The sequence below is a fragment of the Tricharina praecox genome (genome assembly GCF_024521635.1).
Source record: "Tricharina praecox strain CBS 144465 chromosome Unknown BZA05scaffold_26, whole genome shotgun sequence".
Taxonomy (NCBI): domain Eukaryota; kingdom Fungi; phylum Ascomycota; class Pezizomycetes; order Pezizales; family Pyronemataceae; genus Tricharina; species Tricharina praecox.
The window spans coordinates 162,090-185,036 of NW_026250428.1; the positions used below are offsets into that span (position 1 = coordinate 162,090).

General features: G+C 52.2%; 3 protein-coding genes across 3 annotated transcripts; all 3 read right to left on the reverse strand.

Annotated features, from left to right (window-relative positions):
• Positions 1 to 5,890: 5,890 nt before the first annotated feature.
• Positions 5,891 to 7,957, reverse strand: BZA05DRAFT_447812 (uncharacterized protein; the record flags this gene model as incomplete). Its single annotated transcript, XM_051487194.1, has 2 exons — positions 5,891 to 6,093; positions 7,573 to 7,957. 2 exons carry the CDS (start codon positions 7,955 to 7,957, stop codon positions 5,891 to 5,893), a joined length of 588 nt encoding a protein of 195 aa, XP_051336444.1.
• A 4,949-nt stretch (positions 7,958 to 12,906) lies between these two features.
• Positions 12,907 to 13,800, reverse strand: BZA05DRAFT_421313 (uncharacterized protein; the record flags this gene model as incomplete). The annotated part of the gene is made up of 3 exons (XM_051485700.1): positions 12,907 to 13,322; positions 13,381 to 13,479; positions 13,542 to 13,800. 3 exons carry the CDS (start codon positions 13,798 to 13,800, stop codon positions 12,907 to 12,909), a joined length of 774 nt encoding a protein of 257 aa, XP_051336445.1.
• A 5,342-nt stretch (positions 13,801 to 19,142) lies between these two features.
• On the reverse strand, positions 19,143 to 20,111 carry BZA05DRAFT_421314 (uncharacterized protein; the record flags this gene model as incomplete). The annotated part of the gene is made up of 5 exons (XM_051485701.1): positions 19,143 to 19,294; positions 19,337 to 19,591; positions 19,649 to 19,752; positions 19,800 to 20,004; positions 20,054 to 20,111. The coding sequence occupies 5 exons, from the start codon at positions 20,109 to 20,111 to the stop codon at positions 19,143 to 19,145; spliced, it is 774 nt and encodes a 257-aa protein (XP_051336446.1).
• Between the last annotated feature and the right edge of the window lie 2,836 nt (positions 20,112 to 22,947).

Sequence of the window (22,947 nt, forward strand, 5' to 3'; positions counted from 1 at the left end):
CTGTCCAGAGGTTTCAGTTCTCCCGTTCATTCTAACCAGCATGCGCTCAGTACAACCTTCACATCATGTAATCGTAACCGGCTGGGAGGCCGCACTGGCCGACACGTGCTCCCTTTTCTGGTATCTAACGGTGGGGTAGGCTAGAGCAATGCCAAAATTTCAGCGGTATAGTTGACAAAACAAAACAACAGCATCAGGGAAAAAAAACTCCGATGGGCGCGGGGAGAGGTTTGTACTGCGTGAATTGCACATGGCGTGTCATAATGGTTGGATAGGAACAATGCCATGTGACCACAGATGTCCATGCCGCACCGCAGCTCTCGTGGTATGATCGTAGCTAGCCAGGTGCTGCGCACAGCGTAACACTCTCACTGAATAGGCACGGTGCCTGGATTGATAGCAGTCCATGAGTCACGGAAACCGGCCATGTACTGCACATAAGGTAAGACCGTGTATAACGCCCACTGGGCGCGGAATCTAGTACGTTCAAGTGATCTTGCTCATATAGATAAATACTGTAATTGCGAATTATACAGGATCCTCCTACATATCCCGTCCGCCTTTCCCGCCCTTTCAGCCTTCCCCGCCATCTCAGCCTTCCCCAACCTCTCAGCCGTTCCCAACCTCTCAGCCTTCCACACACACTCAGCCTTTCCCGCCATCTCAGTCCTCCCAGCCCTCCCAGCCCTCCAACCCCCCCAGTCCTTCCCGTCGGAACTCGTCCTATCTTCTTCCACTTCAATACCCTCATTTTCATCGCCACCGAATCCTCCACATTGTGAAGATCAATGTAACCAAGACTCCTCAACAAAATTCTCGTGCTGAATGCTGTTGGTTGCCTTTGTCTCTTGTCGGCCGCGGCGGCCGATGTATGGTGTCGGGGAACGAAGGCGACGTGGAGGCGGGGAACGAGGGCGACGTGGAGGTGGGAAACGAGGGCGAGGTGGGGAACAAGGGCGGGGCGGAGGAGGGAAACGGGGGCGAGGTGCAGGCAAGGGACGAAGGCGAAGTGGAGGTGTCGTACGATGCCGAGGTGGAGGTCGTACCGGTCTCTTGGGAGGCCGTCTTAATCGTCTGTGCTGCCTACGGTTTGGAAGTCAGTTAGAGAGCCGGTATGATGGATCCGTGGGTATAGGGAGTGCGGTCTGTGGATTTGTGGAGTAGCGAATGTGGGAAGGATTGATGTTGTTAGAGAACAAGGAAACACATGTTATCCCGACAAGTTCGGATTGTGACAGTCTGTCAGTCGACTGCAGTCGACTGCAGTCTCAGGCTGAAAATGTTTTGGACGGACCGAATCCAAACCGTCCTCCAATTTCATGGACTATATTGGACTGATGCAGTCCGTCCAGTCCGGACTGCAGTCCGGACTGGACTATAGGGAGCACTTGTTGTGGGAGCACGGAATAGTTGTGGGAGACCAGTCGACGAGCCTGAAGAGATGACGGCAGTGACGATTCCAACGGCCGGAAGAGGTGATAACGCGGAAGAGTTGTGGGAGAACGGAAGAGTTGTGGGAGCACGGAAGGCGATGGCGGCGCCAGACGAGATAATGGCACAGGTAGAGATGACGGCAGGGACGAGTCCACTGGCCGGAAGAGGTGTTGGCATGGAAGAGTTGTGGCAGCACGGCAGAGAACAAGGGCAAGGGGGGCGAAGAGGTGAAGGCGGCGAAGAGTCGAGGAAAACAATGGTTGAAGGAGCGAGTTGACGGTACGGGAGAGGTGCCGGCGCCGATGATTTGTGGGAGCACGGAATAATTGACGGCGCGGAAGAGTTGTGTGAGCACGGACGGGTTGACGGGCGCGGACGTGTTGTGGGGACTACGCCCGAGTCCATGGGCCGGAAGAGATGACGGCACGGACGAGATGACGGCACGGACGAGATGACGGCACGGACGAGATGACGGCACGGACGAGATGACGGCACGGACGAGATGACGGCACGGACGAGATGACGGCACGGACGAGGTGACGACACGGACGAGGTGACGGCACAGACGAGGTGGCGGCACGGAATGGTTGTGGGAGTACGCACGAGTCCCCTGGCCGGACATGGTAGTGGCACGGATTAGTCGATGGGCTGGACTAGGTGATGGCACGGAAGGGTGAGGGAGTGAGCCAGTCGACGGCGGGGGCGGAAGAGGGCGAGTCAAGGGGAAGTGCGGTGAAGAGGTGACGGCATGGAGAGTTGTGGGAGCACAGAACGGTTGCGGGAGTCGGCCAGTCGAGGACGAGGGAGCGGAAGAGTTGTGGGAGCACGGAAGAGGAAGAGGGAGGGAGCGGACGGGGTGTATGGACAGGGCGGATACTGCTGTTTGGTAGATAAACCCCTTGATATCAATGAAACTACAAGATGTTCGAGTGCCCACCCGACGTCATGTCCACGGAATATCTCTCAGGATAGGGTGGAACGCCCTGCCACCGTCCCCTATGCACCCGCCGCAGTCACCGTGACACTACATAAATACGCAGCCACCCTAATGAAGTAGATTTTTTTTTCCTGATGAGACCAACAAAGTAAACGACAGCCCGTCCAACGTTTGGGACTTTGTAACGGGTCTCGCCTGTGTCGGCGACATCATTCATACACAGCACCCGCTCTCAGCTCAAATCAAAACAACTGTGTTCGCACTGGTCACACCCTCTAAACGAGCTGGTCTCAACGAGTCACAGCCTTTTCACAACTTCTTCGCAATCAGTCTCTCCCAGGTCAGAAGAGTAGCGATGAAACCGACGCACCAAGCCGTCGTTTCCACGGTGTCCCACAGCATGTACTCTAGGGAAGAAGCTGGGAATGGAAGACCACCATTCCTTCTTTTTGCTTGCTGTCCCTAAGATATGAGCTGAGAATCACATCAAAAAACAACAAACTTTTGGGCAATCTCAGGACGTAGGAAACTACTCAACCCTTGATGTGTCGAACTGTTGTGGCCGAGCGATTGCCAAATCCGCCTTACACAGACTAACCATTACTGAATCTTGCAACGTGAAAATACTGCTATCTTCTAAAGCCCTTCACCCTCGCCCCTGCAACTTGTTTCAGCAATGAAAGTTCCGTTCTAGTTGTGCTTTACCTGACCGATGCGCCCTAGTATGCCGCCGCCCAGTGAAGTCGGCAAATGATGATTGCCCCGATAGTACCAGGCCAACTATGAAGTATAAGATGACACCCGAAGCACTAGATTGACAAACTTTCATTCCAAACAGTCTCCTGCAGGACTAAACAGTGAACATGTCTGGAGGAGAGCCTGTGTCACAGATTGTCACTCGCCCGGCGTGAGTCATATCACTCATCATCACTCGCCATTTCCGACCGGCTGGATGTTGCACGTTTGGGACGAGTCGTGCGCGTTTACTATGTTTCTATGCAGTGAATTTTCCGAAAAAAAACTCGAATGGCTTAAAACTGACCGACGAGCCGGTTTTGAAGAGCAGCATTCTGACTGCATAAGCAGGTAGTCACAGTATCGAGCTGAAGATGGAAGAATCAATTCACATCGCAAATCCATCTGGACCAACCTTATACATACCGTCAATTGAATCCAAGATCGCCAGAAAGGAGACAGAGATAGCGAACCGATCGCTGTTCAGACGGGAGACGTGTTTTTCGAGGGGAAGGGGCTAGGATATTTGATTGTCTCCTGACTCTCATTTGGTCTAGCTGCTAGGGTAGGGAGGTAGTTTCCATCTACCGAACCGCAACGACTGCCATGCTCTACCTTGGAATCGCCATCAGCTCCTATGTTTACGAGGTCATTGCGCGACTTGCGGCCACTGGACGGGCCGAGACTCCCGCGCCACCTGATACTTCTGTGGCGAGTCGATCGTTGTCACCCATGGACCTATCACGGCGTATCCGGGGTGCAGGAAGCGTATCTGCTGATACCCGAGGGAAGTCAGCGCGTGATCCGCCAAGCCAGCTGCACTGTCTAGAACTAACTGACTAAGGAACAGGTTTAATTTGCATAACTGGTTAAACTGCAAACCTATTGGCAGGTCTGGATGATGGAGGTCGCATATCCCTCACGAGTACATGCAGCACGCCGTGTAGAATCAAGTCTGAATCTGCCTTCGATATGTAGAAAAGAGCCGTTTTGCGAGGGATCTTTCACTAAAGCGCTGTGGATGCGATTCGCGTCGGGGTTGGCATGGAATATAGCATGTCGGACAAGGAGAACAGGGTGGCGCTGGTGAAGACCCTCGCCAGCCTCGTGAATAGTATTGCAGATGCCATCAATGGCTTTGGTTACCCTCTGGAAAGGGTATAAGATGGTGGTTTGATGACGAGAGAAACGGGGTGTGTCGCCGTTCTTTTGGAAGCTGGGCATCCTGCAGCTGTTTTCCCGATGCGTACGAATGAATTATTATAATATTGGAAGTCGAGGAAATTTTAGCTCTGTTAGAGTGTTTCCTTCCGTTTTCAAATGTTGTGGAGTTAGATGGCGATTTTAAGGAGTTAACACAGCGACTTTCGGAGGACAAATGGTGTTCTGTTGATGCAGCAGTTTTTTAATGCCCTGCGGTCGGCTGGTGAGATGGAATTGATTGTGAGAGGTCAAGTGAAAGGGACGCGCTTGGCGAGAAGCCAATGAGTGCTGGAAGATCATGGGTGAAGATAATATAAGGTGAACCAGTAAAGTCGTATGTGGGTACGTGTGTGTCAAGGTGCAGATGACTGGAGGTACAGATCACTGGAGGTAGAGATGCGGGAAGGTGAAGAGGCCCGAGGGTACAAGTGCTCGGAGACACGAATGCTTCTATATGCGAAATAAAACAGGAAGATCTCTCTCTCTCATGGTGATCTTCCAGTCAGAAACAAGATTGATTTGGCCGGTTCAGATATCTGTAGAGATTCCTGGACTTTGAACCATTCGGTGGATGCGAACCCGGATGAGCGTGTCATGTGAAACGTGCGTTGCCGTCGTGAACTACATACCCACTTTGTTGTGTTGAGGCTACTGTTTGCGGAATTCGTGGATCGCAGGTTCCAGCCTTCACTCATCCTGGTTTCTCACCACCAACGGCAAGTGCGATGGCGTCGGTGGGGTCGCGATTACTCCATCCCCTCTCCTTCTTCCTTCTCTCGTTCTTCCTTCCTCACCAGGACAACAAATCATCTCCACCTTCGTCGCAAAAACTCCTGGTTCATCAATCTCCACTCCCACAACTCCACACAAACTATTCATCAAGAGACACAACATGTCTAGAAGATTCACCACTGCCGCCTTCCGTAGGCTCTGCAAGAAGACGCCTAATGGTTAGTTCTAATATTTGCCCGACCCCTTCGATCCCCCAACTAACCGCGACCCCTCCCCCAATCTCCAGGCCCCAGCGTCATCCAGAAGCTCCGCAAGAACGCCGCCGCGCACGCTACCGCCAAGACGACCTACGACAAGGCCGCTGAGTTCCTCGCTCAGCACACAGCCACGAGGGACGAGACTACCAACAAGAAGCAGGCGTTCCTCAACAATGAGAAGATCAGATGCGCTAAGGAAGCCGAGAGTATCAGGCGCGAGCTGATGTTGAGGGAGAAGAGGAGATTGGCTATGAAGAAGGCCTGCGAGGAACGCGTCAACCTCTATCGTGCAGGAAACATCGGTGCTCCTACTTCTAGAGCTCCGCTTCTACTCCTGGAGCTTCGACTTCGGCTTCTACTCCTGGAGCTTCAATTTCGGCTTCTGCTCCTGGAGCTTCGAAAGTTACTCCAGCTTCTCGCAAGGCTATGTTGCTCAGCAGAGAAGATAAGTTGCTTCTTTCCCAGATGAACCCGAAGGAAAGGGGCTTGCTTCTGACGCTTGATCGCAAATAAGGCATCGGCTGGTTAGAATTACCAGTACATAACTGTATGGGGTACGCCATAAAGCAAGGCTGTTAAACATCTCAACTTCTCACTCGTGGCAATAAAAACTATTACTCTGTGACACTAAAACGTTTTTACTGTCACGGTCCTGCTCACGGACGCAGTCGCGGAAGGCTTTGACGAAGGCGTCAGTAGACGGTGAAGGCCGATGGTCGAACATTTCGGCCTCATCCTCAGCGATGGTACTCAGCAGCTGCTCAGGTTGAGGGCTAGGAAAAGTACTGGCAGTGACTATGAAGTGTCAAAAAGAAGAAGATGTATCGCCTTATAATGTGCTCTTATTCCACAGTCTCTCCGGAACGGAATCTGGAGGTCCTCTATATATACAGATTATGTCGATCCCAAACATCATTATATAGCAGACCGTTGATATGCGGAATACTCGGCTGGCCGAAGACGATGCTCGCTGGTATATCATCGGTCAGCATTCTTGCGGTTTTCTCAGCATTCTTGCCGTTCTCTCAACATTTCTGCCGTCGTCATATACTATACACAGCGGACTCCGTCCAAGTATGATATGTAATAGTTGCCGGGCTGCAGCAGACGGTCGTCTTTCCGCACTTCTGTACCACATGTGTCTCGCGGGAAGACGACACTACCGAAGATCAAATTGACCATGGCGTAGAGGTGGGCGTTTGCTACTCCGTTCGTGAGGATAAGTGCCTTCTCCTCGTGACAGTGGCGTTACCCATGATCAAACGTTGTATGCGCGAAACGTTACGCCACCTACAAAGGTACCTATAAGGGTGGCGTCGACGTACGTGCACGTGCACGTGCTCCTCAGCCTTTGAGCCGGGATTGAGCGCTTCTGGGGTACTGCACTGCTGGTCGTTCTGGTGGCGGGGGTTGTTGGCGCGTAGAGAATTCGGCCGGGAGAGGGGGAGCGGCAGTACAAGAAGGAGAACAAGGACACGAACGAGGACACGAACGAGAACGAGGAACAAAACTAGAACGAGACGGAGAACGAGGAGGAGAACGAAGACGAGGAGAAGGACGAAAATGAGAAGGAGAGGGAGGAGGCGGCAGCCCGGTGTTGTCGTCAAGATTCTAGAATGACACATTTTCTTTGGTTGCAGCTTTCGTCATGTTATTTCTTCTTTTGCTCTGTAGATGATAGCACATCTCGGAAATCACCACGATAATACCAAATTCAAGGTCGCACAGTATCTAGAGCTTTTTCGTTTTGCGAATATACTTACCTCTAAAGGAGGGTGGAATAATTCAGCTCGGTTCATCGTTCCCTATACGTCTTCACGGCTAACAACATTGCAATGGTATTCTCTGGATTCACTTCAGCTACGAGAACTATCAGAGCGAGGAGGCATAAAATCTCGTTTCGCAAACGTGACGAAGCACGGGGGGAGCAACACTACAGTCAGACAGCATGCACCAGGTCACATCGAGATAGAAAGGTAGGAATGTAGCGGAAGAATCAATTGGCTTCTGAATCTCTCTCTACTAGCCATTCACCCTCAGCGTTCAGAGTAAATCTAATGAAGCACAGTCCTCAACGGAGTAGAATCCTTTGGGACAAGCGGCCACCAGCCCTCTGCCTGTCGTCATTTGCGCACCTATTCCGAATCTCCTGGGCGGCCCACGCAACACTCGAGCAAGGGATTTCCCATTCTGGCCAGCCACACAGCGAGATATCACCACCTTGGTACGATTGCAAGCGTGGGCACTTGCTTTCCACATAATTGGTCTGGTAACAATCATGCTCCCCCATATCGAGGACCCTTGAGATGAGGTGGGCGATCTCGTCGTAGGTGGGAGATGCCCAGGTGGTCTCGCAAACCAGCGTGGAAATATTTTCGTCTGCCGAATTGTAATAGTTGAAGGTGCTGTTGGATGATGGGTCTGTGTAGACGACCGGCGCAGGCTTCTGTTTGTGCTCCGGGTTCGTAATGGCGTCGTCGATGCCCGGGATCTCGAAGTGCGGGAACTCGATCATGTGGCATTTACCGGCGGGCTCGTTGGCCTTGTTGTTGGACGTGGTGGAGACGCTACCGGAGCGTGGAAGGATGCCGGATGGAGCAGCCGAAACCACCGCGGCGATGGTGCAGAGGATCGGGAGGATACGCAAATGGATCTGCATATTGATTCTTGTGGTGTCTAAAGGTTGTCTTTGGTGATGTGTAATGTTTGAGAAGGATGGTCGTTGGTGATGTGTAATGTTCGAGAAGGAGGGAAGGATTAGATGGTGGATGATGAATGGGTTGTGGATGGAAGCTTTTATAAGGGGAGCCGGCAAACCGACGGTAGCTACTTGACTGCATTCAAAGGAGTGATCCAGGGGTGATGATAGAATGTACGTGAGCGTTATCGGTTGTTGTAGGGTAGTAGATAGAGTAGGGTTGTGGATAGGCCCGAGTGACGACGGATGTACCGAGGTAGATAGACCTCGGGTCCTCGACCTCTCTTCCGAATCAACTAACCTTTACCCACCTATAGTTGTGTTATTCGTATTGAAGGGTGCTAGCTGGCATGACAAGACTCATCCTTCATGTTCCCGGCCCTATAGAGGCTACGGATGAGCGCTCAACGCAAACTCTCTTCTCGATGCCTGCTGCTGCCCGGCTGGCACGGCAAGTACAACAGTGTCCTTCATCCTGCCATATCTAGTACCGTCAGCTAAGTTGCTCACATCCCACTGATCCAACACGCAGAACCAGTATTTCCGACTCCTTGTTGCCATCAGAGTCTATGTAGCTCCGCAGTAGACACTAGGCATCTAAAATCTTAGCAAGACAGCATCTTGAACCGGTTACCGCCATTCCTCCGCCAATCCTGCCCCGCTGACTCACCGATTTGCATGCGTGTACACTTTATCAGTGGATCATGGTGTTGCACCAGAAGTAGCTGGCAGCAGCGTCGAACCTGCGAGCATGTATTGCGCGGAGTAACGATTACGAGTAAGAAATGCCTCGATATATACATCCATATTTGTGTGTCTGCTATGATCTAAGTACTAAGTTCGAACGCAATCATCATTAAACAACAAAAACCGATCGAAATGTTCGGGCGAGTGAGTGTACATGCGTGGCCGAGAAGGCGAGAGAATGAGCAATAAACGTCCGGCAAGTTCTAGACCCAGGATTACGGAATGCTCCCGACTCACCAGTAGCTCCGGTGACATTTGTGGTATCAGATATTTCACCGCGAACTAGCGTCCGAATAGGCCGATGGAAGTAGCCCTCACGTAGGAGGACCGATCGATAATTCGGTGGAGCACGTATATAGAGATGCTTTCCGATCTGATCATACGTCCATCCATCTATCTGCATAGATGGTAAGCCCTCATTCCTTCTCATTCAACCCTGATTCCTTCTGCGTATCTTATTTAGTCTGCAGGATCTCCTTAATGACAGGCCTGGGAATCGTCCGTCCAGTACATCCTGGGCTATGACCCGGACGGGACCGAATTTTTCGGGCCCGGAATATCAAGGACTGTAAAACTCCGGGTAAGCCGGACGACGACTGGGGCCCCATTCGGATCCGGAATTGTGTCGCTAGTACTAGCTTTGGACAGTGGCGTACTGGCGTAGCTGACGTGAATGACGCTAAGAGGCACATGACTAAGGAGTTGGCAGCACAGCGAAGAGCACATTTGTTACTACATACTCATATTAAACCGTTTAAACTCAACATGTTCAAGGGGATACTACGATTGCTTCTCTGTATACGAAGTGGAAGTGACGTGCAGAGTGCTGAAGGTTGGGAGTACTGGGAGAAGATGGATATCACAGTAGGGTAAATGTGAGCACAAGAACACCATCAAGTTGACCTTCGGCTTTGTCGTTGTACGAAAAAATGGGTACATACTTCCGTATCGGATTCGATGCAACAATTTCACCGGGCAAAATTTTCCGGAAAGCCGACACGGTACACTTAGTAGCCAGCCGCTTTCGCACTAATCATTTCCGGGCCCCATTCGGGCCCCGGGCTTTTTGGACCTGGGACGGAGCCCGACTCTTCCAGCTAAAGTCCCGCCCCAGACGGGACGGCGTCGCGGTGTCCCAATACTCTTCCGTCCGGACAGACTATTTCTACGCCTGCGTAGATCTCTAGTGGCTTATAAATATATTCCGTCAAACGTGATAATGAAGTAGGTTCGACTGCAGGCTCTGGTCTCTGAGCATACATAGAGTCTAGCACAGCCCTAGATGATATCTGCATCCGCATTTGGGACTCTATGGCTGCGCGGATCTCCCATCTGCCGTAGTTATTTCAAATACATCAGATGCACCTGCAGTACGAGTATCTACATTCAGCTGGTATCTGGAAACGTCTCTGCGTGACTCAGGACGTGGCCTTCCGCGTCTCGCCAATCATCTGTAGTGTTTCTCCATCTCACGGGCGAACATTCGCGTCCAAGCCAACCAGTGAGTAATTCTGGATTACCGTTAACTCCTCACAGACGACAAAGATCCTGCCTCCACATCCCCAGAAAGGAAGCAAGTGACTGGCCGAGGCCTGTGGGGATAATAGTTTCGCCGTGGAATTCCGTATTGGTGGTGGGTACTGTGGTTCTGCGGAGTACTGCCGATTCAGTGCCGAGGGGTCTGATATCTCTGCTGGTTCCGATTGTGATAGCCCCGCTAAGGCTGTTGATACTGCCGACCGACGAAATTTTGATGGAAGGTCGCAGCTGCCTGGAATAGATTTATCTCGTTGACTGGGACGTTGTATCCAGCATTTCCACCTCCGATAGTACTCCCGCTCTGTGCCTGTTCCTTTGCCTTCAGGATCTCAATCATAGTAATCGCTGCCTTCATCATCTTTCCATTGCCGAGGCAGCAACCGTCTCTTCCTACGCGGCGAAAATCTCAGGTTTCTCCACTTCTTTTTGAGCCTACAGCTGCTGTATCGCCTTCATAACCTCCTTCAACATCTTTTCCGTCTCGTTCTTCGACTTATCCCCGACCTTTTTCCTCGACGACTACCCCATCTTCTGCTTGCCCTTCGTGACTGGCACCGGGTTGTCCTTCGAGCTCGTGTACAGCGAGTTGTCGTCACCTAGGACCTTGCCTGAGTCATAGCTTTAGAGGTATAGAACGTCACGATCCTCCCCTCAATCGTCTTCGCCTCCTGAACGATCCCGTTAACCCTATTACGACCCTCCAGTGTTTTTGCCGCCGAGGTACGGAAGATCTTGCAGGTGACCTTGTCTCTCAAACTATTCGAAAAGGTCCTGGCCAGTGTATTAAGGGTATGCTTATAGCTGTTACTACATGCGTCGTTGAGCTTCATGGTACGTTTCGCATATTGGTCGGTGGTCCCCGATCTCCTTTGCCTCAGAAGTGCAACCTCCACTAGGCCTGTATCCTCAATTGGTCTCGCGGTTGCACTGAAGTATGAATGCAGCCTTCAATTGGTCGAAGTCCTCTGGCGCCTCGTGTTCGAGTAGTCCGACGACATTGTGGACCCAGGATCCCAGGTTGGCAGTCAACAACATCATCTTCCATTTGGCCTGATCCGCAGCTCTCCGGCAATAGGCCTGCCTCGATATTAGTCTTCAGGATGATCCTGTCGATGACGTCCTTGTTGTTCGCACCCATCTTGCTCCTGAACACGCCGATGTGTAAATTCGGTATTGCTGGGGTGATACGATCGTCTTCCTTCCCCGGAATGAATCTATCTGGGCTGGGGATCTAGTGAGAACCTAGGGTGGACGGCAATAGTAGCAGCAGAGTTTCACCCGGATTGGATTCAGTCAGCTGTATCTTCTGTCGTCCGTATCATTTTCCGCCGTGTACGACCTTCTTCCGCAGTAGACGTCCTCCTTTCACACGCCGTATCCCTCCTTCAATCGTGTCCTTCCTTCTACCTGATCCGTCCTTTTTCCTCAGCTTCTACCCTCATCCGCCGTATACGCCCGTGTGGTTGATGTCAGCTGGCAGTGATGACTTTCGATGACGGCGATGATGGCGATGATGGCGATGATTTGAAGATTCTATTACTTGACTTTTCGAGGGTGCTTTCAGGCTGGAGTTTCTGGGAGGGTTTATCCGAGTTGGGATGCAGGGAAGGATCTTATATCCGACTGAAGGTATCCGGGTTTGGCGCACCAGGCGCCACGGCCCGTCCCGTCGGATTCGGTGAAGTCAATCTGATCTTCCTCCGTTCATTACGTTCACTGAAATTAGCGGCTGAGACTAGCTCCCGAGCTCCGAGCCCCCGATTTACTTGCGTCATGCCACGTGTCCTTGCTGCCGTTGCTGGGATTCCCCACGCGGGAGGCATGGCGAAGACCATCGATAGTAATGGTGCTGACGAAGCGAGGAATGCAACGTTGTTTTGCATGGATGGGCCGCTTGACTGCATATTTCACATTCCTTAGCCCTCGACTGCGCACTACTCGTATCCCACATGGCGGTGAACGGTGACTACACTACGAGAGCCGATCCTGCGGTGCCATGTGTGACGACTACGTTTCCGGGGCTCATGTCGTCAACCTTATTCCGCATACCGGCGGTTGTACAATCTACAGCGAGCACTTCTCACCTGTGAGGACCTATCATGGCATTTAACGTCCCCGGTGCACACTTCTGCCATAGCCCCTTCGTATAGCAAGTGGCCACCGATAACCGTGCAGTCATTATCCTGTGGTTTTGGTCTTTTTTGGTTGACCGTTGCTGAGTTGGTTGAGGGCGGGGCTAGTCAAATTCATTTGCGAATGGCTCTCTCGCCGGCAAGGAGGATCTAGACAAAAAATAAGGAGACAGGATTGAGACATAGTGAGTGTTTAATACCGGCTTGAAATGTGAGATTGAAAGTGACAGGAAGGAGAGTGACGATCGTCAGCGGCTAATGTCTGCATTATAATTTCGCGGTCTAACGAGCATCTGTATGTCCTTCCCAACCTCGTAAATCCATCGTCCATTCTCGGTGGAAAAAGCACTCGTATATCCTCCCCAATGCGCATGCCTTTCAATCTTGTAGACGTCTTCGCATTCGAAGAGGCGTAAACCCGCTCGTATCACTGTCGGCGTCGTATATTAGCATAGAGTCGGGCGGGCGAAGGCAATCAGAAACCCACCTAATTCAGAGCTCGAAATCATACATGCGTATCTGGACCAGCCTCTTGACTATGGCCCGGCCCGAATCGCGGCAGTGCTCGACATAGTCCCACGGAAGAGGCCAGTGGGCAGCCTGAGGCAAGTTGTGGTAGGAGATGAAATACATCATCTCCGTAAGAATTGGCTTCAAGTCGACGCTGTTGTTGATCTGCTCGAAGAATTCGCAGATCCGCAAGTCGATGTCGCGATGGTCCTCGGGGGTGACAACTAGTGCGAGGTACACTAGTAAGGTGAGCACCTCGTTCTGGTGCTCCATGATGCTCGACGAATTGTCGTCCTCTGGATCGTAGCCGGAGACCATCCGAATGGCGCCGGCTCCTTCGGATATATTGCGCGCGGTATCCAAAATCTGGCGCCAGAAGGCCACCTTGTCGCCGGACTCTGCCAAGATGGTGTTAACTGCGGTTCAATTCTGGGACGTGACACATAGCGGTCTTACTAGCGGCCATCGCTCGGAATCGATCCCACACATCGTCAGTGTGTGGCAGCGGCCTCGGCAGAGGGTACCGCCTGACGAGCTCCATCCTCAACCCACCGCCTGTGAATTCATCATCTTTGATTAGTCGCAGCCAGCAATCATGATGAAATGAAGTGACGTACCACGGTCGGGGTTTACGATAAGCCAGAGCAGATGCGGCAGTTTCCACGGGTGCGGCAAGATCCAGCGAGTTCGCTGGCGATTAATGGCGAAGACGCTATGCGTGTGGATGAGGTCGACGACCAAACGCGCCTCATCCGCTTTCCAGACATTCAGAAGGGTACGGCAACTCATCCCCAGGTTGATTGAATCCTCAAGGGTTGTGACCTGCGCGAAGATGCCAGACAACATCTCCGGCGAGAGGGAAAGGATGTTCGCCATAGCGCTTGTTAGGGGATGGTAAGAAGGGGTTTCAAGTTGTTGGCTGGTGGTTGGTTGGTGGTGGCGGTGGCAGTTCTGGCGGTCGCAGCTGAGGTGATGGTGGTGTTGGTGGTGGCGGTTGTGGTGGTGGTGTTGCTGATGCTGGTGCTGGTTATGGTCGGATGGGAGTGTAATGGTTAATGGATGGAGGTCCGGCCGGCGGCTTTGTGCTATAGGCCGAGCCATTTTTGGACGGGGATGAGTGTTTGTGCTGTCTGGTCTCAAATGCGCCGTCTGGTCTCAAAACCGCCGTACATTGAAATTGACTGGAAGCAGCTCTACGCAGGCGACATCACCATACCGTTCTGGTTCAGCTAATAGTACCCATGATCTGCGATTAGTGCCGATGATCGGCTGGGAATGTTGGACACCATAGCATAACGACCCCAGATCGAAGGTAATGTCACTGCTGTGCTTTTTGAAGCGAAGTGCCCAGAAAACTACCTAAACTTGAGGTAGAGCTTCCCGAAACGCAAGCCATGATCCCTGGTGCGAGTTACGGATTGCCAGACAAGGTAATAAAAACAGTGCCTCTATGGTGAGGTATACCGGTATCGCGGATTGTAACCTATCCCACCACTTTACCGTTGACTACCACCCCACTGGACCGCCTCACGTACCGCACCGAACCCGTACCAGGAAAGCCTCACCATACACTGACAAGGACGTTTAAACCAACGCCGGACTTCCATCTTCCGACGAGACCACACCGCCGAAGCCGAAAGCCTACAATATGGGCATCGAGGCTCTCCACCTAAGTGCCAAATCAGTGCGTCAATCGTGCAGGTATCTTGTGCACGACTACCCAGGTAATTGGTTGCCTAAGCACTATGGCCGGTCATTCGTCACTCATGCTCGGAATTGGCCGGCCGAACACCAGCATCGAAGTACATACACGACGCTGAGACCCCGCGGCCATTTGTATGATCGTGAAACCGTCGCTGAATAGGCAGCAACTCGCAACGGGAAAGCATTGGGGAAAGCCCTCGATTGACGGCAGGCATGAGAAGATGGCGAGAAGCTGATGGATCGACGGACAACTGGCCGCTGGTGGGAGTAGGAGGAAGCCAAACGCCTACAAGATGGGCATCGGTACTCTCCCCCTCTAGGGGACCAAGTACTCTGCTAATCGTGCGGATATCCTGTGTCGGATTCCCCGCGCTTCTGGTCGCTTTAGCACTACTGACGGCCATTTCTCAGTCATGCTCGGGATTGACGTGCCCAACATCAGCATCCAAGATCACGACGCAGAGACCGTGCAACGATGTGCACCTTTCGAAACCATCGCTGGACAGATGGCAAAATGCAATAGGGAAGCCCTGGGAAAAGCGTCCGATTAACGGCAAGCCGCAAGCATGAGAGGATACCGAGAGGCTGACTACACGGCGTCGGCAGGGACACGACAGACAGCAAATGCATCAATGTACGTTTGTTTCCCTTGCACATACCTACTTCCCTCGCTAATGCTGTTAGGCATCCTGTGCTTATATGCCCATGACAGATGGGACGTCGCCGATCTCCGCTGTCGACGTGACGCCCACGATGCCGTGGTTCGATATGCCTCAAGGGTCGCCACTTGCTGGTAAAGGCTCCGCGCCCAACCTGTACGAAGAGCCGGACGTCGCCGAAAGGGTGAACGTCTATGAGACGTGTCCGGTTCGTGCTGCCCTTACAGCACGCCCGAAGAGACGGCTGAAGAGCCGTCAAATCTATTGTGTACAGCTCGGGGAAGCTACGAATACGAGTAGGTGCCCGGCGAAGGAGAGGCTGGTGGTGAAGGCGGAGGAGTGAGCGATGGTGGATGCCATCTGTCGATGCATGGGGTGGACCGTCGGTAGGTGAGGGGAGGGTAGGGGGTCCCGCGCTGTTACGTGGCGACGTTTTTTACCTTCGGTTTTCCTCTAAAAAACAACATCGTCTTCCTGGCCGCTGAGCGAGGAGACACGGTTATCGCTTTGCTGCTTTGCTGCTGCTATACCCAACAACCGATCCGTGTGCATTCACCCGTATGTGGGGTGGACCGTCCGTGCGTGATGGGAGCGGGAGGAGGGGATATCCGGGTGAGCCTAAATGACTAGCAATACGATGGGCGGGTCAGTAGTTCAGCGTCCGGTGCCATATAATCATATCAAGATTCATTTCCAGTATCCACTTTTCATGTAATTAGCTCGCTGAAAACAATCAAACTTCTTGAGACTATTATCACATCATTCTTCCGCTACGCACTTTTAACCTTATTCCCGCTATGGCAGAAAGCTTACACGTAATCATCCTCTCCCGTCTAAGATTTCTGCAGCTCGCTTCCTCGCAGTAGCAGCAAGTCTGATCTTCCCGCCCATATCTCCCTCCTAAGTAACAAAGAAACGAAGAACAACCCACATCAATTACGCAGAACGGTAACATCCACACCATCAGCACCATCCACCCCAAGACACTGCTGACTCGTCCCCCAATCGCCCAGCGTCCACCGAGGTCCGAAGAAAAGCCCAAGATGCCAACGAAAACTTCCACGCGCCAGCGCAATCCGGGCCCCACCGTGGTGAAACCGCAGGCACCCATCGACGATTCTAAACGCAGGCCGGATCGTGTGGGGAAGCCGTATTGCCCCTACTGCGATGACCCAAAATCACTTGCGGTGGCAGATTGCATCTGCTGGTAATCGGCATTCCGTTACGGGTATCCGCCATCGCAGACGTCATTCAGGTTTGAATGCTTGTTGTACGGAAGCGATCCGTGGTGAGGGGCATACCTACTTAGGTGCAGGTGCTGGTATCAGCGTGAGCGGGGTGTTTTTTGTTGGTCGTGGGCTTAGATTTTGGTTATCGGTGTTTCATTTCGCGTTATGTACGGCGGTCGAAAGTAATCAAAGTATGCGGCGTCAGAGAGAGAGACAGAGATCTTCCTTTGTACATATTTCGCATGCAGCCTATCTAGACTATAGCCAACCGTCGCACTCCTTTGTTGCACAGTCTGGCCAGCCAGAGGTCGAGACCCTGTTAACAACCAGCAGGATGTGGCGCCGCTGATTTTCGCGCGAACCGAATGATTCATCAACAAAGCGGTGACCCGGTATTGCGAGTGCTGATTTATGATCACGCCAATTAGCATAAACATTTTGAAAAGCGTTACGGACATATCACCGGCTACAGTCTTTGTGCTAAACGTCAGATTTATGCGTCCAGAAATTATCGATGACGACCGCAGCAATTTTGGAAGTGTTAGGGGTCCGGAATGTGGATACGACGGTGGCAGCAATGCTAGCGCTTCACAGCAATCTTAGTAGACAATGGATCAGCGCGCATCGTCATCGGTATGCTGTACACCATGGCCTACGGGAGGGAGTCGAGATTCTGTACATAAAGAGGACCTCGGGTCCGGGGAAATCCCGCAGTAATTGAACATGAACAGCTTTGAGATTCTCTTCTATTCTGACACTAAAATCTTTACGGCATACATCCATAATTCCGTACAGGTTTTTGGCACGATATTCTCTTGCGATAGTTTTGTTCGACGTTTCAACCCCACAACCACTTAAACTAACCACCACTCAAACCCACCACCACTCCGCATCGCGCAAACCCCTACATACGTCAATCAACAATGCCAGTGGGGTGTGGTGATGTGGTGGGGTGGCGGGGTGGCGGGGTGGCGCAGTTTACAAGACCCAAATAACTGTGATCGGAGATGGCTGCTTTGTGAGACAGCGTCAAGTGTACTCTAACCAAGCCCTCTCGATGACCGACTCAAAGATCGACTGGTGATATGATTATGTGAGATATCATTGCATGAAGACGGAATTTGCCTTTGGATCTCCTTAAGTTAATTTTCTTCTCTATCTAAGCATCACCTTCTCCTACCTCTCTCTAATATCTGTCAATCCAATCACCCCTCAAACTCCACTGCTATCGATCGACGGCCAACCGAAGATTAAACCCTTAACAGTTAAGGCTCCAACTACCACGAGTGCCACATGCTTGCGAAAGCATGGTCTGTGGTGCGTAGCCTTCGACTACACCCCACATTTGCGCCTCCTTTCAGGTATATTGGTGCCACAGTCTCGTCACGGTAATCTTCAGTAATGGCAGTGCAGTACGGAGGCCGATGATATCGACCGGGTGTTGTTATCTCCACGGAGCATAGGGACCTCCTCGCCACTGTAACATCTCCTTCTCATTCTCTGGGGGTTGCAGGCCCATCTGTCGTGTCCATAACTTCTCGGAAGACAACTGAACAGGCGTTCCCATCTCGTACCGGATATTTATCTTGCGTGTTATTCCTTCTCCTTCTCTGCCGCGAATCGGTGCTAGCATCACCGAATCTCAATTTCCCAGGGTGAATATGTCATTGTCCAACACATTATTCTCCTCGCCACATCGATGCACGGTCGTCCGCCTCCATTTTCGTCGACAAGTCAGGGCCCGGGGTACAGTCGTCGTCTTGCAGGTTGCCAACTCCGCCGAAGCCTATTCCACTATCAGTGTTTTTCATCCCTAAAAATGACACGTCCGTCACTCACCGTTCCAATACACATTCTGTGCCACAATCGTCGTTATACGACTTCTTCCGGTTTCTCCGTAAACCGAGGCTATGTCGTACCGACATCTTCACCTCCACCAAATACAATCTCTCGCTCGCCGTAGGCCCGTAACCCTCTCTCCGTTGTGAATTAGGTGACACCTGAAGAAAATCCGAGTATGTTGTCTTTCCAGCGGTCGTGATCTAGGTAGTAGGCCATTCTCCGTACAGTTACTATTTCCGAGTGCGAAAGATCTTCCACGCCATCTTTTCTCGTCCGTCTTTCCCAAAATGCGGTATTACCTACGTCACCGTATTTGCACTACGATTCTTCAACGGGATTCAACAGGCTGGCTGGCGCTTTGTGCCTGGGGAAAGAGGGAAGAGGTTGTTCAGATCGTCTCAGTTGTTGCGGCGGAGGAGATCGGTAAGGTGGAGACGTTGGAGCTCCTCGAGCGATTATTCAGCTCTTCATCTGGTCGTCCGCGATGCTGTGCAGTAGTCATGGTCGTAGGATGATTGTAGAGGTGGTGGAGGAGGTATCCATTATTTCATGTTTGGGGGGGGGGGGGGGGGGGTCGCTGTCAGTTAATCATTAATCAAAAAAAAAGAAAAAGCATTCCTTCACCGACAGTTCCGACACGAACTAGAAGGCGGCGTTGTTGGCGTGGCTGGGCCAGATACCACAAACAAAAGCCAACTGCGACCGCCAGGGCAGCCTCGACGACCATCGTCGACACGCCACTCCTCTTCGGCTGCATGACCGCCATCCGCTCCGCTAGAATCCTCTAGTGGACCTCCTCACGGTCAATCGAAGCATCCCGGTGGAGGGCGGTGGCCATGCCGCCGGCCGAGGGCATGTCAACGAGACGGTCGATGGCTGCGAGCTCTCTCTCGACCCGGAGCGCCTCCCAGTAACTCCACTTCACCGCCTCCTGCGCTAGCACCTAACGCTCCACCGCCATGCGCGCCTGCTTCTTACACTCGAGCCGGAGCACCTCCTGTCGACTCCGCTCCGCCTCCTGCTCCGCCAGCACCTGACGCTCCAACGCCAGGCGTGCGTGCTTCTGGCGGATGTGCTCCGCCACAAGGGCCTTCGTATGCTTCTCGGCCTTCATCGCACGCTCTTGCTTAGCCTCCCGGAGTATCTGCGCCTCGGTAAGTTTCTCCGCCTCCTTCTCCTTCTCCCTCGCCAACCGCTTCTCCCTCTCGTCCTCTGGGCCAAGCCCCTCACGGACTCGGGCGGCGCGGTAGTGCTACTCGATGCAGCTCTTCCGGCGGGCTTCCTCCACACGAAACTCCCACTGCTCGAGAGTTTCGTTCTCCTTGCGCTCCGGCAAGGCGGTGAGCGGCTTGACCTCTATCCTCGCTCCCTTGTGAAGTGCTGCCATCGCCGCCCTTTGCGCCCTTCGAGAACGGCGCTTAGTGGCGGGGGGTGCACTCACCGGTTGAGTGTGGACGAGAGTTTCGGCGGCGGCTGCGGCTCTGGTGGCTGCGGACGCATCCTCTGCGAGGCGTGCGATATCACGCTCGAGCTAGAGAGCCTCCCGGCATCTCCGCTCTGGCTCTTGCTGAACCAGCAACTCCGCATTTGCTGGTTCAGTAGTGGTGGAACCGGCGGAAACCAGCGAGACCGGGGCGGGGGAACAGCTTTCGTGTGTTAGCGTACTCCAGATTTGATGGAAAAACAGCTACATACCTTGGGCCGTCCTTGTATTCGGCTTCTGGGCCGTCTTCGTGTGGTGTGGTGCACCCATCCTGAACAGCTTTCGGAAAGTTTTGTGGAAGGGAAAAAACAAATCTGATTGTTGTAGTCAGAGAATGCTGAAGGTGGTCAGAGTGGGTTGTGGTGTAGTGAAGAGGGAAGGAAGAAAAGGGAAGGAAGGAGAGGGAAGCAAGAAGGAAAGCAGCCGGTAGGTGGTGGACCCGCTAGTCTGCGAAATCTAGGGCTTCGATGTGTGCGGTGCGATCGGGTGATTCCCTATATTTGGCCTTCTCGCGCACTAGTGTCTGTGGAGTGAAGCTGCCTGCAGAGCTACTAACCAAAACAGCTGTTCGATCCCACCAACCTCTTACCGCCCTTCCTCTTGTTAACTGAGTTGTAGCGTGCTCCCTCTTACTAATCAAGAAACATGATTACCTACGCAAGTTGCCGGCTGGGTGTTTACGCTTTGCCGCGATGTTTGGGGTGGGTACTTTTTGACGGCTTTCACCTAGTATATTCCTACAGTCATCTAGTGGACCGCAGGGCTGGGTGTTCTTCCCGGGCATGCTTTCCACAGGACTAAGCCGTTCAATCATACAACAACGTTTTCGAGAAACGCACTACCTTCGCGACCAAAACACGATCTACAGCTGCGCCTCGTCCCACTCGATCTTCTTCGACTATCCTCCATAACCACGTCCCTCAACACGACCTCATCTACCGTACCGACCAGACTACACCACAACTCCCACGACGATCATATCGCACACAATGTCCAGTCCCGAGTCTATGCCTACCGACATCTCTGACATCCTCTCGGATTTGAACGCCCAGAACATACACATCGGCGACGACGTCTTTGATTCCCCGATGTGCTCGCCTTGATCGAGCGAGTCGTGGATTACGAACTGGACCTAAAGGCAATCATCCGCGACGCGGTCCAGGTCGTTGGCGACATCGACCAGGCGTGCGAGTTGGTCGCCACCCTGCTGTCGATGATCAAGACCCTCGACGAACAGCGCAAAGTTTTGAAGGCTCTTGAAGAGCGCTGTGCCTTGCAACGCAATACTCTCAAGGAGGCTGTCGAGATGGCAGAACTGAACGATGTGCTGCCCAAGTCCGGAGAAAATGGAAATTGATCGCCCGGCGTGCTGTTACGGAGAAAGTGGACAAGATGCAGGATGATATGGTTTGAAGGATACGGCAGGGGAAGCGAGCTCTGAGAGGGTACCCATTGCTGTTACAGATTACCTAGTTATTTCTCATCTTGTTTCTCCTGTTTGTTTTTTCTTTGGTGGATGTTCACTTTCTCCTCTGTCAGTGGTGACTGGTATTTTTTCACACAAGGATTTTTAGACGGTCAAGAGTTTTACTGAGCCTTCCGAGTCCCCAAAGTCCCTTTCCTTATGTCTTTTAATTGTCTCGCGGGCTAACTGACCTTGCCCTTCTTTCCTTTCTCGTAAGAACCTCCGTCCGAGGGGAAATGTTAAATATAGACGTCCGGTAGGTTCGCAGGATACCTCGAGCACCATATGCAATGGAGGCACCGGATTGCATACTCATGCCAGCACGCCACGGTCCTCGTCATGGTCCTCAGTGATCACCTAGAAACCTCGCACTTGTACAGAGAGTACGTACCCATTTCTGCGCTGACTAGAATAACTTCCAAGTCTTTCAATCTTCATACTCCCGCTTTGTACACCTTCCATAGCCGGCTCTGGCGGTGCGGTTGTGACAGATTTTTGAACTAGTTTGCACTGTTGGCAACTCGGCTTTGCGGTCGTTCATCCCTCGAGTTCTCGCCTTTTCATTCTTTGCTCCTTTACCGCGGGTTAAATGCCGGTAAATCGTGTACCCAGTTCCAACGAATGACTGGGTACTCAGATACCTTGGGCCTCGGGCTTTCTACCGACCATTATCTTTTTCTTGAGCATGTGCACAATCGTCCGAAATGCACGAGTGACATATCATGCTTGTCTGTAACCAATGGTTCCGATTGACTGAAGCACAATCACTAACCAGCACTCGCTTTTGAAGAATCAGGTTTCCAGGAAATTGTGTCGACTGGAAGAATCGCTCAGTGCTGAGTCGCTTCGAACGTATAGCATCCTCTCGTGTCTAAAATCCACTTCTGCACCTCTGGGATGTTGTTCCTCAGTTCAGCTCCCCATATGTGCGTCTACATGTTCAAATTGTCCTGCGGAGACGTCATCCGCACCATGAAAAGAAGCCAATTAGTGTCCTGACAGAAGGCTAAAAGATATATTGAGGAATCACGCAAGCGCATTACTACACTAGTCATTGAAGCCGATGATGTCGATCGCTACTGAACAGCGACCACTGCCCTGGTTGGAAGATATTACGTACGCCGAAGGCTGTGGGCGTTGATTGAACCGCCTTCAATAGGGGCCAGCTTATGTAGCTCTAGGTCTACTATACATGCTAATATACCCTTTTTTATAAAAAAAACTGCCGTCGGTGACAAATGGCGAGTGATATTATGTGAACAACTGTAACATCCATCGCGTGGCTGTGGGGCGTCCGTGTTCCGCGGGCTGGAAGTAAACCTACGGCAGAAGGTCTTGGTACAAACAATAGGCTGTCGGATATGTGGACACTTAGTTAACCACCTCTAGTCTCCTTATTAACATTTGGTTATAAGAACTTCACATTATGGAGTGTGCCCATCGTCACATTGTGGCTCCAAAAAGACGCTCGTACGGTACAGAGTCGACACGATGGCGTCTGTTTGTGAGGTTCTGTTATACTCATCGACTCATAGTGGTTATATGTAGAATTCCTATGACGGCGTACATTCCCCTCCCCATCCTTGTAAAAGTGCAATCTCTGTCTCCCTGTACCAACCAGCAACCAAATCTCCCACCCCC